This window comes from Balaenoptera acutorostrata, chromosome 1, assembly GCF_949987535.1.
Source record: "Balaenoptera acutorostrata chromosome 1, mBalAcu1.1, whole genome shotgun sequence".
NCBI lineage: Eukaryota > Metazoa > Chordata > Mammalia > Artiodactyla > Balaenopteridae > Balaenoptera > Balaenoptera acutorostrata.
The window spans coordinates 145,423,669-145,440,951 of NC_080064.1; the positions used below are offsets into that span (position 1 = coordinate 145,423,669).

General features: G+C 40.4%; 1 protein-coding gene across 1 annotated transcript in view; it reads left to right on the plus strand.

The window, feature by feature from the left end:
- The window catches only part of LOC103000162 (uncharacterized protein C1orf21), a 149,859-nt gene that overhangs the window by 27,072 nt on the left and 105,504 nt on the right, over positions 1-17,283 (plus strand). The window contains exon 2 of the mRNA XM_057549766.1: positions 8,365-8,459. Within this exon, the coding sequence (XP_057405749.1) occupies positions 8,365-8,459 (95 nt within the window). The remainder of the gene's footprint in view (positions 1-8,364; positions 8,460-17,283) is intronic.

The window sequence follows — 17,283 nt, forward strand, 5'->3', positions numbered from 1 at the left end:
TTATTACTTGGTCTTAATGCTAAGATCATATATCAAAATTGTAGTGTATAACAGAAGGCTTAAAAGGAAGTTATCTTTCAAAATACAAAGTTTTTGTAAAGACATTGCAGTATTTACTGTATACTGTAGAATAGCTTCCGTTTTCTTCCATTAGATGCGGTGGTGGTCAAATCGCCATTGTAATGAAAAGTCTCACAACCCTTACTTTGATTGGTATGTTAATTCCTAACTTAAGGAGCACAGGGATGATATCTTCTGCTGACAGAAGCTCCAGACGCCTGACAAGGGAGGCTCTGAGAGTTTCCCTGATGTTACCCATGAATGTTAGTTGTCTTTATAACTTTTATTTATATCACTGTGATTTGCAAATATGTCCAAATCCTTTCTGAATCCATTCATACTTTATGCCTGTACCGTTTCTCAGAGTAATTATTTCCTGTGCTTTGCGGTTTAAAAAAAGAACTGGCTTAGTGGTTAGGAGCCTGGCCCTGGATTCCAACCAACCTGGGTTAGAACCAGCACTGCCACTTGACCAGCCAATCAAGGACTAATCTCTGCAACTGGAAAATGGGTTATAGTACCAACCTCATAGGGCTGACATGAGGATTAAATCAAAGCAGGGGAGAGGACAGACAGCTGGGCGGCAGGCTTTCTCTTGAACGGTTATCAAGGATAAGAGGAACCGCACCAAGAATAGTAGAGAGGACTTAGCTGGCCTCCAGCTTTCCTGTGGTTGGTGGAGAACCAGCGCTCCAGAAGAGTCAGAGCAGAGCTCTTGAGAAGCTGGAAAAATGGCTGTCAGAACCACCATGCATGCCCTCCCTCTCTGGGAGTGGCTCGCCACTCATTCTCTTTCTTGGTTAGGAATTATTACTGTATGATACAAAAATTAAACCCCCTCTCCATAGGAAAGCCTTGGTTGCATATGCATTCCTAAAGGAGTCCAGCCTGGATCTGCATCTGGTTGCATGTCTTTTGTCGGAGCGTGTCAGAAGATGCATGTTCCGGGGCCCTTAATGACTGGCTAATAGTTCCCTGGTCACTGAATGAGCCTCAGATGAATGGAGGAGATGTGCTCTCTGGCCTCTGAAATGATGAAATGACTCAGGAATGGGGCCTGCAGGTCCAGTCTTAATAATTGAGGGTGCTGTAATGAGGGAAGCTTTACTACCCTCTCATCCTTGCAGCTGTGGACACCTCTCAGCTTGTCCTCTTCGAAGGCGTGGACAAGACCCTAAGAATGCTGAGAGGCCATAGCACCCATGCACAGGCATCTCAACGCACTCCGTTCACTCAGAGAAGTCTATCCCCTGCCTCCACGGCACACAGCTGGGAAGCCACCAAGCCAGGCCCAGAAGAGAAAGGCCCTTTGAAGCCGGTGCTCTGTCCCTTGTGATTCACTGCTGTCCCGCCAAAGGGGAAGGAGCTGGGATCAGGTTCAGCGGCAGCTTCTTTGCCCCTAGGATGGATCACACCCCATCCCCACCACTCCCTGTTCTGCATGCCGTGATATCTCCCCATCACCAGTTGAAGGCATACCTGTCAGGGAAGCAGGAAACAGGTTCTGGCAGATGTTGTGTCTTAAGCTCCAGCCCCACCAGTGCCCCACCAGCTGACTCCAGGTAAAAACTCCACCCTCGTGAGACTCTTTGTGGCTGCTTTCTCTGGCTCTTGGCCAGTCTTCTCCGTGTGTTGTTCTTCCTCACCTGACTGGTCCACCTCCACTGCTCCAAGTAAGTTCCACCTTTGCTACACCTTCTTTCAGAGAGAGGGAGAAAGCCTTGGATTGCGATGGTTGGGGGTCTCTCCAGAGGAGATGGTTGAGGACAGGCCAGAGGACAGAAGCTTAGCCTGTAACGGTGGCTTCACTCTGGCTCCCCTGGTTGGGGAGACCGTATCCCCTCAGAATGGAGACTGCCTCTGGTGGGATTCACATACCAGGTCTTCCTGCACCGGCCCTAGCAGCCTCTGCTCCTTACATCCCTCGAGGCCCCCTGGAATCTGCGTGTTGGCCGTACTAGACCACTTGTAGTTGCTCCTGTTTGCCATGCTCTCTCTGGTTGTTGAACTCACCGTCGCCTTGCCTAGACCTGTCCTTCCCACACACACACTAGTGTTCCTCAGCGCTCCAGTGAGATAACGTCACCTCCTCCAAGACTCTCCCCATCCTTGCCTAGGGGGGTCCCTCCCTTCTGTTCTTATTACAGTCACCCCACACATGTGCTTCATGGCTGCAGACATTCTGCACTCTATTTGCTCATTTTCTTAAATCTTCCCCTACTAGCTGTGAGCTCCTTGAGAACAGGATCTGCTTCCCTTCCCTAGGCGTAACCCCAGGACTGAGTACTACATTCTCTGGCACGCAGTAGGTGCTCAGTGAATACTGCTGAAATGAAGAAGGAAAGAAACCCAGAAAAGACAGCAGGGGATAGCCCAGCACTTGCCTCAAAGACAGAAAGCAGCTAGTTCCTTCCATCACCTCATGTCTGAACGAAAATCAAGAGGTGTTTTTGCCCAGACCTTTTGGGGCCAGAAGTATGTCCATAAATTGGTATAGTTTACAGAGAGCTCATATCACAATGAATAGGAAAAAATGCTACAACTCCAATTAGAGAAAAGGGGCAAAGGATATGAAGAGATATATCACAAAGGGCACACATGAATGATCAAAACGGGGGGAAAGTATTCAGTATCACTAGTCAATTTTGAAACATCAAACTAAAATAAAAATTAGATACCATTTTCACCCTTCAATTCATTGCGTATTTTTAAAAAGGATAATACCCTTTATTAGTGAGGGTGTGCTGAAATGAGTTTTACATGACTGAAGCAAGACTATATCTTTTATCTATCTCTGGTTTTCAAATATATCCAAGCATTAGGTTTCACTAGTGAATAAGGGTACAGTAGACATATGAGACTTGCCCTCTTAGTGATATTAACAGTTTTCAATTATGAGATATCATAAAGGGGGATATGTACAAATATGTACAATCTTCCTAATTCCCCTGGTAGAAACCCAGTGGCCAGGGTTTAATCTTCCACAAATATGAAGTCTGAAAACATAATTTCCCTGCTTGTTATTTTTTAACAGTTTATATTTTTAGACCATGAGCACTTAATGTATTAGAGAATCTTATTTTGAAATTAGTTTGCCTTTATTAGGTTGATTTGAGACACACTCTGAAAAAAAACTGAGAGCATTTTGTATTAAATGCACCAAAGCCTTATTTTAGAAATATTCAAAACATTTAGAACGAGCAGTTCATAATTGCCCTAGAAATTGCTTAATGATAACTATTACATTGGAAAGGGCGAAATCACTTTCTGCAAGTGAGGATATAGTCATTATCGTGAAGGGACTGCCTGACTCAGAGAACTGATACTGGTCTGTGAGGTCCTTCAGCTGAGTCTCTGCTTTGTGCGTAAGGTTTTCCAGAGTTAGTCTGTCTTGGTGGACTGTGGCTGAGTGGGATAGGGTCAGCCTACTCGTGCGGTCAGTCTAGGGTCAGTCTAGCCTGAGGAACGTGCTCCAGGTAGCAGAAGGGTTCTCAGAGCATAAGCCACCCCGCAAGACAGTGGTTTTCCCCGGGCACTGTTTCCCGGCCTCTTCCATCCCCCCGCTCCACACCCCCTCCATTGCTTATCACAGAGCCCAGCCCATAGTAGGTTCTCAGACTCTCCTGAACCTCCTCACCCATTCACTCTTGTGCCCTCAAGGAAGGCCGAGACTAGGAGCTGTGCCAATGGCAGTAATTGAGTTAGGATATAAAGGAAGATAGAGGAACATTATTTTCTTGTAACCCTGGTTTCACTCAAATAATGATCACTCTTCTTTTTCCTGTCATAAAAGTTATTTATTGTTCTTTTAAAATTATGTTATATTTTAATTAAAGCACTCTATGCATTTAGTTAAAAAATGCTAAAGGCTTATCATGGACGATAATATTCCCTTCTCACTTTATTTGTTAACATAGTTAAGTCAGAATTTTCAGTTAAATTCATTTTTGATGTTTACATTATGCTTTTTGTTTTTATACCTTGATGGATTTTGTGCATTAGAAATAGTGTTCCCTGCAGAACCAGCACAGTTTTTCTAAAGCAGCAGCCAACATTTATTGAGCATTTATTATGGGCTAGGCACTGTTTTAAGTGTATTCATATATTAATTCATGTGACTCTATGTGTGAGATTAGGTACTATAAATATTCCCATTTTACAAATGAAGAAACCAAGGCACAGAAAGCATGAGTAAGTTGCCCAAGGCCATATGGCTAGTCATTCAAGCTCTAGAGGGTAAGCTCTTAGCCACCATGAATACTCACCTCTTGAAAAAAATCTCGCCAAGTAAAGAAATAAAGATCCTAGGCATGAATTTGAAGTCGTACCAAGATTTGGGGACTTGAATTTAGTTAGCTTGGGGGGCAGGATGTTCAGTGGGAGAAACCCAAGAGAAGTGAGTTTACACTAAAATGCAGAATAGTTTAGTCTTTTATTTGGTTTGTTTATTTTTATAAATACTGCTTTTACCTCTTGTTCCAAGCCCTCATATTTTCCTGAGCATATAATAATAATAAGTCTACCAGAGAATCTTCATGCAAAATTTGGATGATGAACCAATCCGGAGCATTCAGTGAAGATGCCCAGATGTAGGATTGTTTGTTTGTTTGTTTGTTTGTTTTGTAGGATTGTTTTGATATGAGGACATTAGCGCAGAGTTTTTGAAATCGGAAGAGTCCTGGGAAAGATTCATTCTGGTACCTATGTCATTGATCAGAAGAAGACTTGAGTGTGAAAGTATCAATAGATACGAATTTCACCATTCTAGGAAACAACTGTAAGATCCCTTCCTGCCTCAAAGAGTAGCGTTTCTAGAACTCTTGCCTATCTTCCTCCTTCCCCATCTAATATGTACTTTTATGAGAACTGTTAACTTTTTAATAGTTATGACATTATAAACTCACTCCAGCACTCATCTCCTTCTAATTCACTCATTTTGAAGTCAGTTCTGTTGGTTATAAATGTAACCTTGTAGCAGATCTTCCATCTGCAAAGCTTGGGAGGAGGACAGGATAGGGGCCAGTGAGTTGTTGACAATGGAAGAATTGACAGGATCCTGAAAATGGGGATGATTCCATAACATCTGAAGCAAGTCCAACCAACTGATCCCCTTCTAGTTCTAAAAACCTAATTTTATATACATATATATGAGGCCCTTTACGGACGTCAAACGTGAGGTGCAGAGATTTGGTGGGAAACAGTGTGTCTTTAACATGATAGAGCTGCCACAGAAACAGTGTAGCCCTCTCTGATGGAATCTGAGGAATAAAATGCTAAAAATATCACCATAGCAGTGCTTTTACCCCAGATCTATTTTTTTGACTGGCATAGCCTGCAACTGTTTACATAGAGAGAAAGGGGAGCAGGTTGGAAACGGGGTGTTAGCCTACAGCTCCTGACGTGCATTTTAAGAAGCCACCTGACAAGATCAACAGGAAGGAAAGAAAAACTGTGAGCAGGTGTGAGGGAGCTAGAGGAGGACAGTCTGCTTGTGGCTCCTGTTAATCAAGTCGGCAGGTTGTCCTGTTGCCGGGCGGGGCTCTCTGGCTTGTAACAGTGGCTCTGCTACTTGCAGTTGCCTCCAGTGTGTGATCTGATGGAGGGGCTGAAGTCCCACACGGATTCCCCTGGGCCCTCACCAAAAGGAAAAATGGATTTCCGTAGTGGTTGTGTCACTGCCATCACCCGAAATGCTCCATTGGTCCACACAGAGTGCCGTTCCTGACGGCTGCATTGCCATGGAAATGTGTGACACGTTGGTTGACGAGTTGTCTGTTTCCAGATGGGCATCTTCATCCCCAGCACCAGCCTCTGAGAGACTTGACAGACCGTTTTTAAGTATTTGCTTTATACGAATTGTGGTTTATCTAAGGGTCTTGCTGGCTTTTTTGTTTCGTACCACGATGGATTCTGTGCAGTGTGTTATGTAAGTAATAATGATAGGTCTGGCTTTGCAGTCGTGGCTGTTTGTTTTTCTTTTTTATCCAGTCATAGCGTGTTCCACAAAGACAGCATTGGCTAGCCAGGCGTGTTTGTTAATGACACGCTAAAACCTATCCTCTTTCTAAATTGGTGACATTATAAAAAGTCTGTCGGTGGGATAACACTGCTTTGAAAGACATGTAGCCAGCAGCTTTTGTTCATTGTAGAAAAATATTAGTAGTTTGTCTACTATTGATACTTTGAATTCGGCTGCGTTTCCTGGAGGGATAAAAAGAGAATGAAGATTGAATATCACTCAGCTGTTTAGAGAGTTTCTGCTGTGGGCTGTGGCTTAGGGGTGGGAGAGGACAGCGGGCAAGGCAAGGGCGGGTCCCCTCTGGAAGAAACCTTTTGCTATGCCGCAGGCAAAGGGCCATCTTTTGGAAGGCTCTTTCAGAAGGTTCTGCTTAGGTCCTAAAATGTTGTGCTTTCCCCATCTCATCATGTGAGGTTTTGTGTCCTCTAGACAAAATCATAGAGTCCACTGGAATTGTGTTTAAAACAAATATGTATGTATGTGTGTAATTTATATGTAAATAATTAGAGACTCGACTCACCGTAAGTAATTAAGATCACAATTTAGTTCAGTTAAATGTTAGTAATTATCCCAGTGAACCATCATTTATAAATATTAATGTTCCGAAGTGAAGTTAGGGAGACCCATCTTTAGCTATTATTTTTTTCCTTTATTTTTGTCTCTGTTTAATTGTATGGGAGGCATAATTAGCCAGTGTCTTTTCTTTTTCAATTAACAAGTGCTTTTCCAACTTCTGAGTAAATAATCCTTAATTAAATGTGCCACATTTATTAATTTACTCTTATTTTTTTCTCTTCTGAATACCAAATTGGAATGTGAAATTCTGTATTTTGTAATTGTGGATCAGAACCCATTGATTAACTTGTTAATACATTTAGGACGTGGTATTCCTAAAGGACTCATTACTGTAACCTCATACCAGTCTTTCTAATTTCTTTAGAAAGAAGTAGAATCAATAACTACCTTGAATTGTCAGATGGAAAAAACAATTGGCTCAGCTGTGAACGTGGAGTCTTTATTCAGATATATGCAAATGTATTACTTTCATAAGGATGATAATTTTGAGAAACATTGGAACAGCATAATTACTTGAAGAAATATTACTGTAACAAACATCTTTGCGGGTAGCGTGTTAAGGGATAGTATGAGGAAGCCTGAAACTATATAGGAAATGGTATTGTAAATAGTAAGGCAAGAAATTATATAAGCATATAGTCATTGTAGCAAATTAACCACAGGCAGTAAGAAAATATATTGCAACTTCCTAGTGATAGACATCTGTCTATTAGGTAGCCTTTTATAGACATTATTCCATGTCATATGCTAGGCAATCATCAGTTTGTTGGTTGATGAAATTTTCTAATTCCATAATGTCTGTGATTTTTCCTATACACTGGACTAAAGATGACTCAAAGTCACACCTGTTTTTGACCTTAGTGTGCCCAAGTCATTTCCTATTGACAGAAATCTGGTGAAAATGTCATCATTGTCATCACCAAACCTCTACCCTGGAGAGGAGCTTTAATTGCAAGTTTTCCCAAGTTTGTCCTATGATGTATTTTGATACTGGAATTTGTTGTACTCTCTCTCTGGCTGTTGCAAAGTCCAGGTCCCGTCCATGGCCCACTATACTCTCCTGCCTTGAGTGATAGATATACCTGCCAATTAGAGCCGTGTGATATTATGGCTCTTCATGTGTGTGACTTTACAGAGAGATTAAAGTCTGTATGTATCATATGAAATCGTTGCAGACTGTTCCACATTTAATATGGGGATCACCAACAGGAAAATTTCAATTTCCAATTGTTTATATCTATTTGTTGGTCAGTTAAGCTCTTTTGTCTTACTTTGTTTTTCCAAAAGAAAGAAATTCAGGTGTGAACGTACTGCATAACGTTGCTGCCACAGGCATTTTGAACTCATATTCTCAAGGAGAAAAATCTCCTTAAACCATTATGTGATATGCCCTAATGCGTATAAATTCCAAATAGGCTTTAGATATGGAATAACCTCTGTTTCTGCTGCCACCACCTGCTGTCTGTGAAAGGACCAGGCAGTGCCACTTTCATTAGCTGCCTTCGTGATGCTGAGCTTTTCCCAGTAGACAGAGGAGGGCGCCTCATAAAAAGAGGCTGGTTAAGCTTCTTCCAGACTTTTTCAAATGAACCACATAGAAAGGCCGCAGGGAAAAGGCTCTAACAAATTATGCTGTTGGGCTTTCTTACTGACACTTTTCTCCCATTGTGAAAAAAGTTATAAAATGTCTTTTCTTTTTTGGCACTCAGATGAGTATAGGATCAAACCGGTGGAAGAGGTCAAATACATGAAAAATGGGGCAGAAGAGGAGCAAAAAATAGCAGCCAGGAACCAAGAAAACTTGGTAAGCATTGAATTTCTTGTATAACAATGAATTTTGGTGACAGCATTATAATAAAATCTGCACTGCATGTTTAAACTGCAGCTTACACACTGGCACGAGATTTCTTGAAAATGCCGTTGCTATTTATAGCTTGCCTGGAAGCTGTACCAGTACTCCTGTATCCTGTTTGTTTTTGAACAAGCCCTTCTTTAATCTTCACAGAGAATGTTTCAGGGGAAATGTAGCAAAATTATTAGTATTTCAAAATGGTTAAATTTAAAGGAAAAAGCATAAAGTAGGAATGAGTTTTATTGGGGGGGGCATTGCCTTTTTTCTTTTTCTCTGCATCCTTTAACTCGTGTCCAGATCACAGTGAATGGCTAAGTTTCATTATTCTCGATATGTAGTGTTGTTAAGGAAGTTGCCTTTCAAAGGAAAATAAGGTACTTTGAAGGTAGGTCCTTATCAAATTTGTACTTCACATTCACACTGTTAAGGTATTGTGGGTTTTGAGTTAACAGTGAGAATTCTAATGATCTGAAACAGATAGTTAGGAACGTCTTTCTCTAATACAAATCAATCTACATGTTCCACCTTAATATTCCATCCCTTAAACAAACCTTTAGTAAATTATCATATTAGCTGGTTTCTTAAGAGATTACAGATTGTTAAGAATATGCATTTATTCAGTTATGTTGGAGCAGAATTGTTTTTCTCTTTTATTTTGGGATTGATTGCTTGCTATTTTTTTCATGTTTGAGTGAATGTATTTTTTAAGAAGTTTGCAATGTCATAAAATATTTTCACTTGACTTAAACTCCTTTTTCCGTTATGTGCTTTGTTTTTGTTTTTCTGATTTCTGCGGCAGCAGAGGGAGATGGCAGAATATTCACCAGTGCTCATGAGTATTTAAGGCTGTCATTTTTCCATGATCCACTAATGAACATAACAGGCTCACTCTTTTTCCTCTGTTCTTTTCTGAACATATGATCTGCAACTTGAAAAACTCAAGTATCAACAACTGAGTATTTTAGATCATTTTAAAGGAGTGAAAAATACTCTGATAAAATTCTGCTTTATAAATGGGATTTGGATTTTAAGGTATCCCTCAAGTCACAGAGGTTCATCATACCTGTGGTATACTTTAACATCAATACCTAAATCCAGAAAAGGTAGCTATGACTAAATAGTGAAGTTAATATTATCAGACTTTTTACATGAATTTTTTTTTTTGCTTTGAATAGATAAATAGAAGATCTGAGTAGTCGAAACATCAGTAGTCAGTTTTCTACTGTATTTTATTGAACAAAGTTTGTCCTTGCTTGATATAATTTCATCTTAAGTTATGAATCTCATCTTTAGTAATAGTGTTTCCATTGGAGGCTAAAGAGACATTGGTGACCAGTCCACTGGTGGCTCTTTCTTAGATGTAACTACTAGCGTCCATCTCTACTTCACATGCTTGCATCTCTGAAATCCTAAGGAAAGCAATGACTTTTATCTTACAGCTTGTGAGTTTCTCCTCAGTGTTGCTCTCATCATATTTAGGGCCAGTATGACTTTTTTCCTTCTCTCTCAGTTTCATAGTCTATCAGCTCCTTGGTGCTTGTATATTCTTTTTCAGCACTGTGGTCAGAATTGGCGCTAGTGCTTTTCCATGCAGACTGAATGGAGATTCAAAAAGAGAGAAATTCTGGCCTATTTACTCATAGATTATCTGTGTCAACCCCACACCCCTTTACTCTGCCAGCGAATCAGAGTCTAGGCCACCGAGAGGAGTTTTCAAGTATATGAAGACTTACAAGGAGAATGGGGACTAAATGGTTATTTTTTGGTCCTGAGATTTCTAGACTGCGTTCCAAAATTAAATGATTTTCAGTTATTTGGAAGTATGTTACCTTTGTCACCTCCATTTGGAGGGATGCATAACCAAGTACTGACCATGCATACCGTTGGAGAAAACAGCCTCCTAAATTTGAAGCTTACATTGGAAGGTGGATGAGATAGACTTAACAATTCTTTATTTTTATGTCCATTAAAATAATCTGAGAATCAAGATGTTCTTATGTTTCAAAGAATGATTTTTAAGATGTAGCATGAAGTATTTTTTAAAAGATTTTTTTTTTTTACCCAAACTGTTGAAATTAAGATGGTTGGCAAACATAACCAAGGCATATGGCATGATGGTGACAACCATGGGTTTTTGGAGGCAGAAACTGCCTGGATTCAGATCTCAGCTCTGCCACTTACTCATTGCAGGATCAAGTTACTTCACTTCTCTAAACCTCCCACCCATCCATTGGGGAAAAAGACAGTGCTTCATGGTGCTCTTGGGAGGATTACACGAGGCGATTGTTGTAAAACTTTGAGTGCAGTGCCTGGTACGTGATAAGTACCTAATAAGAGTAGGCATTATCACATAAAACGAAAGGAAAGAATAATGAACGTTAGAGTCAGTGTTCCTTTTCTTTTTCTTTTACGTTAATTGGTGAGAGAGATTTAAGTGAATGTTTTAGGTTAATGCCAGTGTTACATCTGTTCTGAAAAATCTTGCTCTGGAACCATGAAATTACTTAAACAAGTATGTTTTGAGTACCTGTTATGCACAAGGCCCTTACTTGTGTTGAGAGACACAGTGTACTTAAAGTCAAGGAGCTTACAGTAAAGTTGAGGGAACTGTTCAGGTCAACCAGTAGCTTACTGGGTGCCTCTGTGTACAAGGCTCTGTCCCAAACTCTGCAGATAAACACAAAAATAAGGAAACCACTGACTCTTACCACAAGGCGCTTGTATTGCAGTAAGCAAGGTAAGTGCCAAATGACTATAAATAAAGCAGGGTTAGATAAATAAAACAAGATTGATTCCAAGAAGACAACACAAAGAGCTGCCGATATCAAAGAAGGCAGATATCTTGTCTGGTGGCATCAGGACCTACTTGATGAAAGAGCTGGTGTTTACAGTGAGCCTCAAAGGATAGAATGAGGGAGAGTGCCCCAGGCTGAAGTAACAGAGATGGAAAACACAAAACGTATTTAATAAAAAGCACATGGTCCTGTTTGATTGGGGAGCGGGAGGGGTCAGAAGAAGGCATCAGTAGGAGAACAGTGGGAAATTAGAGGCAAAACGTAGTTGGGGTCATACACAGAGCTTTGATGTCTAGCTGAGAGGTCCAAAATCAATTCAGTGGATTAATGGGAGCCTTTGAAGTTTTTAAGCAAGGGATTGTCAGAATGAGATGATGATTCAGGAAAGTTTATGTGGAATCAGCAGGTGTAATACGGAGTAGTATGGGGAGCCTGGGTGGGAGATCATTCATAATAGTTTTTGCAAGAGATAGTGAACCTGAACCAAGGTAGTGGCAGGGAGAATAGAAAAGGTGTAGGCAAGGTTGCAATAGAAGCAATAAGATTTGACAGCTTATTATAGGTATTAAAGGAAGACAGAGGAGTCAGGAGATAATGGTAATAACAAGACTGTGACACCTGGAAAGATGACCAGTAGTGGTGAGAATAAATAGTGACCTCAATGAAAAGATAAAATCACTAAGAAGGCTGTGTTTGATGAAAATACAAAGTGTTCATTCATTCATTCATTATTCATTACTCATTCTTGCCCACCCTTAAAAGATCAAATGTGGTCCACAAGAGAGGAAATGAAGCATCCATCACATGACAATGTAATAACTGCAGTAACAGAACAGCTGTACTGTCAGGGCCTTAGGCTCTGTGCTTTGGGGGATGCAGAGGCGCATAATGTAAATCTCATCACCCTAGTGGGCTCACTTTCTGGTAGCACATAGAAGGCATGTGACCTAAATGACCACAACTCAAGGTACATTGCGAATGTAGCGGTTGCTTTTGAGCAAGCAAAGCTTTAGGAACTTGCACACTATCCATGCGAAGGAGTCTAGCAAAGTCCACATCTATGAGTGTGTGGCGCTTGTTACCTGGGACATGCTAGGTGTTCGGTATATTTTTGTTTGCTTCAATGTGGATGGAGGATGTATGAATAAGAGAAGTTGGACCTCGAGGTCCAACTATTACTTTGTACCTAGTAGTTGCTCAATAGTATTTAGATGTCCAGTCACTTGGGACATCTAAATACTATTCACCACAGTTTCTGTGGGTGGAAGAGATTGTGCCGGTTTTCTGTGGCTGATGATGAGTCATTTATATGTCAACCATTTATGTACTCAGTACAAACATGCGCATTCATCCACTTTTTACCACTGTTGGACATTCATGTATTTCACTTTACTTCTCTCAGACTTTAATTCCTTCTTCAGGAAGGTAGTATAAAGTAGTAGCATTGGCTTTGGAGATTATATATAATTATATATCAATATGGATCCCAGGTTATTTCTAGCTTTATAATTTTGGTCAAATATCTGAAACTTCTGAACTTCAAGTTCCTCATCTGGAATCTGGGAATTATAAAATTATTGAAGTATTAGAAGAAAACATAGGAGAATATGTTTAGAATCTTAGCAAAGCAGGGGAGGCTTTCTTAAGACATAGAAAGCAAAAGCTATGAAGAAAGAAAAATAGTGGGACTTCCCTGGTGGCGCAGTGGTTAAGAATACAGCTGCCAATGCAGGGGACACGGGTTCAAGCCCTGGTCCAGGAAGATCCCACATGCCGTGGAGCAGCTAAGCCCATGCGCCAGAACTACTGAGCCTGTGCTCTAGAGCCCACGAGCCACAACTCCTGAGCCCATGTGCCACTACTACTAAAGCCCACGCCCTAGAGCCCGTGCTCCGCAACAAGAGAAGCCACCACAATGAGAAGCCCACGCACCACAACAAAAAGTAGTCTCCACTCACCGCAACTAGAGAAAGCCCGCACTCAGCGACGAAGACCCAATGCAGCCAAAAATAAATAAATAAATAAATTTATTTAAAAAAGAAAGAAAAATAGTTTATTTCATTAGATCAAAATTAAGTACTTCTGCAAGACAGAATAACTACAGAAAAGTAGTTAATAGATAGGCAACATCCTGGGAGAAAATATTTATGACATAAAAGACAAAGGATTAGTACTGGGATTTCTAAAGAACACTTGTAAATAATTAAGAAAAGGCTAATCCACCAGAAAAATAGGTAAATGAAATGAACAGATGGTTCACAGTAGAGGATATTGGGTAATAAGCATATGAAAAGATGTTCCACATCACTAGTACAGTGGCTACTCTCTTACCCAACCTGCTGTATTAGAAGACTCTCACAAACCCCTCTGAAAGATGCTGACTTCAGTCCAGGGTGGGCTCACAGAATGGCTGATGGGCTACTCTCTAGAATACCCCTGTGCTTTTGCTGTCTCAGTTAAATGTGTGTTTTCCAAGCGCCAGTGCGATGGTTTCCAAACCTGCTTATACTGGTTGCATGTCATTGTAATTATGTAATTTAGTTAGGTAATATGTAAACCAATGAAACACAGGTGTGGAAAGAGAGCTGTTTTTGTGAAAATTAAATTAAATGCTTTGGAAAATCTTGATGAAGGCGGTTACTAAAAACTTGCGGTTAAATTCAATTAAATTCTGCACTCAGATTATTTCACAAGGCTTTTACGTTCTCACTTAGATGTACATTATAAAGGTGTGGTTACATTATCTTAGATGTACATTATAAGGGTGTGGTTAATGCAGAAAGTATATGTAGAGCCCCAGTCAGTGATCCCTTACTTGAGAAGCCTTGTTCCTGTGTCAAAAGATGGGAGGGGGAATGCACATCTATGTATTTTAAAATAAATAATACGCTTAATGTACATATACATTTTTTATGTTGCCCTACTTTAACTCACTTTATCATTTAATTACCAGTCCAGATGGTGTTGCCTAACACAACCTTTATGGTAATCAGGGAAATGCATATTAAAACATGATCCCTTAGCTTGGCAAAAATTTGAAGATTGATAATATCAGATTTTGGCATGGTCATAGGAAAATATGTATTTACGTACTAGTGGTACCTATCTTGGAGGACAATGTAGCAGTATCCATGAAAATTTAAACATGCGCTCAGCATCACCCAGCACTTCCATATCTTGATATCCACCCAAGCAGCTGCCCTTGTGAATGAGAAAGCTTGCACAAGACTTTCACTACAGCATCGTTTCTGTAAATGAAAAATCAAAAATAACCTGCATGCTTGTCGCTAGGAGAATGCTACAGGTGTAGTACACTAGACAGCAATTGAAAAGAATGAGTTAGAGTTTATGAACTGTCAGGGAGAAATGCAAATTGTAGATTGGATATGTATAGTATGATACCATTTAAGGTTTTTTAGTGAAACAAAACAGCAACACCCTACATGTGCTATGAGTACTCATAAATGTTCAGGGATCCATACAAAAACCTGGATAGATATGTCCCAAACTACTAAGAGTGGGCACCTGAGTTAATGGGGGACATAAGTGTGCCATGACTCAGTTTCCTCCTCTGCAAAATGGGGATAATAACTGAACCCACTTTAGCAGGAATTTGTGAAAATTAAAAAGATATTCCTGTAAACTCTTAGCACGGTTTCTGGCATAGAAAATGCAGGTGTTGGCTGTTGTCAACAGTGGAGTTGGATTGGGTGGGAAGGATGAGAAAGGATCGGGTGTGGTGGTTAGGGGATTTTTATCCTTATAAAAAATATTTTTAAAATTTAATGTTTTTAATTTTTTAAGGAAAATATGAGTATATTATTTGTGTGATTTAAAATTTATTTTTAAAGGCGACAATAATAACAAAACTCCAGTAACTACTTGCATACCCGGGGATCTGTAATGTTAAGTAGGATTGTCATTTTCTCATTATCTTAAATACCCTCAGTTTTTCACCATTCTCTGATATCTGATTAACAGCAGGCAAGCTCAAGGAGCTCAAGGAAGCTCAAGGATCATCCAGCTTCATTTTATGTAGGTTAATACTTTTGCATATAAATAATTTAAGGGTAAATTACTCCAGTCTTGGCACTATTCAGTCCCCTTCCCTCTCCAAAGACAAATAAAAGACCTAGTTTTGAAGTGCTCCTCTCACTACACGCTAAGACATTGTCATTTTTTTCCTTGATTAACATTTGTCATTCTTAAGCTGTCCTCCCTTAGGAGTTAATGAATCATTTGACGCTGGTTTTTTGTTTTGGGGGGTTTTTGGGTTTGAGTTTGGGGTTTTGTATGTATTTCCTAGATTTACACGTATTATAATAGTTTTTGACTCACTATTTCCAGATATCTTTGTATAAATGAGAAGGCACTTTTCTATCAAATGAGACATATCATGGTTGGGTGAGCTTTTGATTTTAGTATTATCCATAGAGTTGAAGACTGAGTTGAAACATGCTTGTCTAACTCACCAATTCCTGAGTACAATCAAGTGACAAGACATAGAGCATTCTAATGGGCTTTAGTGGAAAAGGAGAATGAATCAAGCTCTAGGTACGCCCTCTTCCCACCTGTTGAGTTTGTGGGAGCTCCCAAACCTATCTCCGGTACATTACATTTCCAGTAAATGTCAGGACATCCAGTTGGAGAAATGAAGACTTAGAGATTAGGAGACATCTTTGATAAGAGGAAAATTTCCAGCAACCTACCAGAGCTCTCTTTGGAGCAGTGGCATTCAGCTGGTGAAAACTGGGAAGTGGCTCTGACCCACGGAATGCGCTGTGGTTGAAGCAGTCGCCTGGAGGGGGCTAATGTTCTCCAAAGCATTGGATTGATTGACAGCCTGAAACAAACCAGAGAACAGTCTGCAATTTCACTCTGTACCTGTAGGTCAGTAGGAAAGCTAAGTGCTCAAGACCACAGTCGCCATATCACTCTTTCTCGAGTATGCCGGTGAGGAACAAGTCATGTGAATGAACATTGTAAACTTTGACTCAATAATGTTTATTATGCTAAGATTTATAATTGCCATCTAGATGTTCTCTAATGAGGAACCCTCTAAGAGTCGATTTAAACTCTTCTTTTTAACAGATACGACCATGTTTACTTATCCTATGACTCTGCAGAGCAGCTAATCTAATAGCAAACTGACTTTTCGGTTTAAAGGTTGTTCTTGGTGATCTTAGGAGTGACTGTTTATCTTTGAGTGCTCATCTCACATGGAAGGTCAAGTAATTATTTTTGGAAACCAGATAATGCAAAAGACCGTGACATTGAATTGTCCCAGTTTCCCAAGTCATTTATACATTCCTAGCACTCTTGAGAATAAGGTAAAATAAACTGACAAGGGTAAAGCTGATATTACAGACAAAGGGTCAAGCTCTACAAAGCACCTCCTTTCCCCTCCCCTCCCTCCTTCAAGGTGCAGGTTGGATGTGAGCTCAGGCTGGGGCTGGAATGAATTGTGGAGGTGGAAAGAAGTGGGATTTGGACTTGAAGGAGTTACTTCCTGGGTTGCGGACATTCTAGAAGGTTGAGGGTTCCCAAACCAAAGTGAAGGTAGGGGGTGAAGATGCTCCCGAGAGCATCTGTTTTAGACGAGAGAAACCTCTTCCTAGAGCAGCTTCATAAACATCACTTAAGCCCAAGACTCATCCCCAGGATTCCCTGCTTTTAACTCAGTGGTCTCATTCTCATTTCCTGTTCTCGCATGCATAGGACATGGGCACCAGCCTCGGGTTCTTCCAGATACTTAGAGAAACAGCATAAGGATCTCAGACACGATCTACCTGACCAGAACCTTTTAGTTTCTGAGGAGAAAAACAGCTCATGTGAGCTTTAGTTCTGGCAGCATCGTTCTCTTTTGTTTGTTGCGGCACAGACGGAACAGGAGGGAAGAATTCTGTCTCTTCACTGATCTTGGAAAACATTCTTTATCCAACTAGTATTTTTGTGTTACTTGAGCCAGGCACATTCAGGGT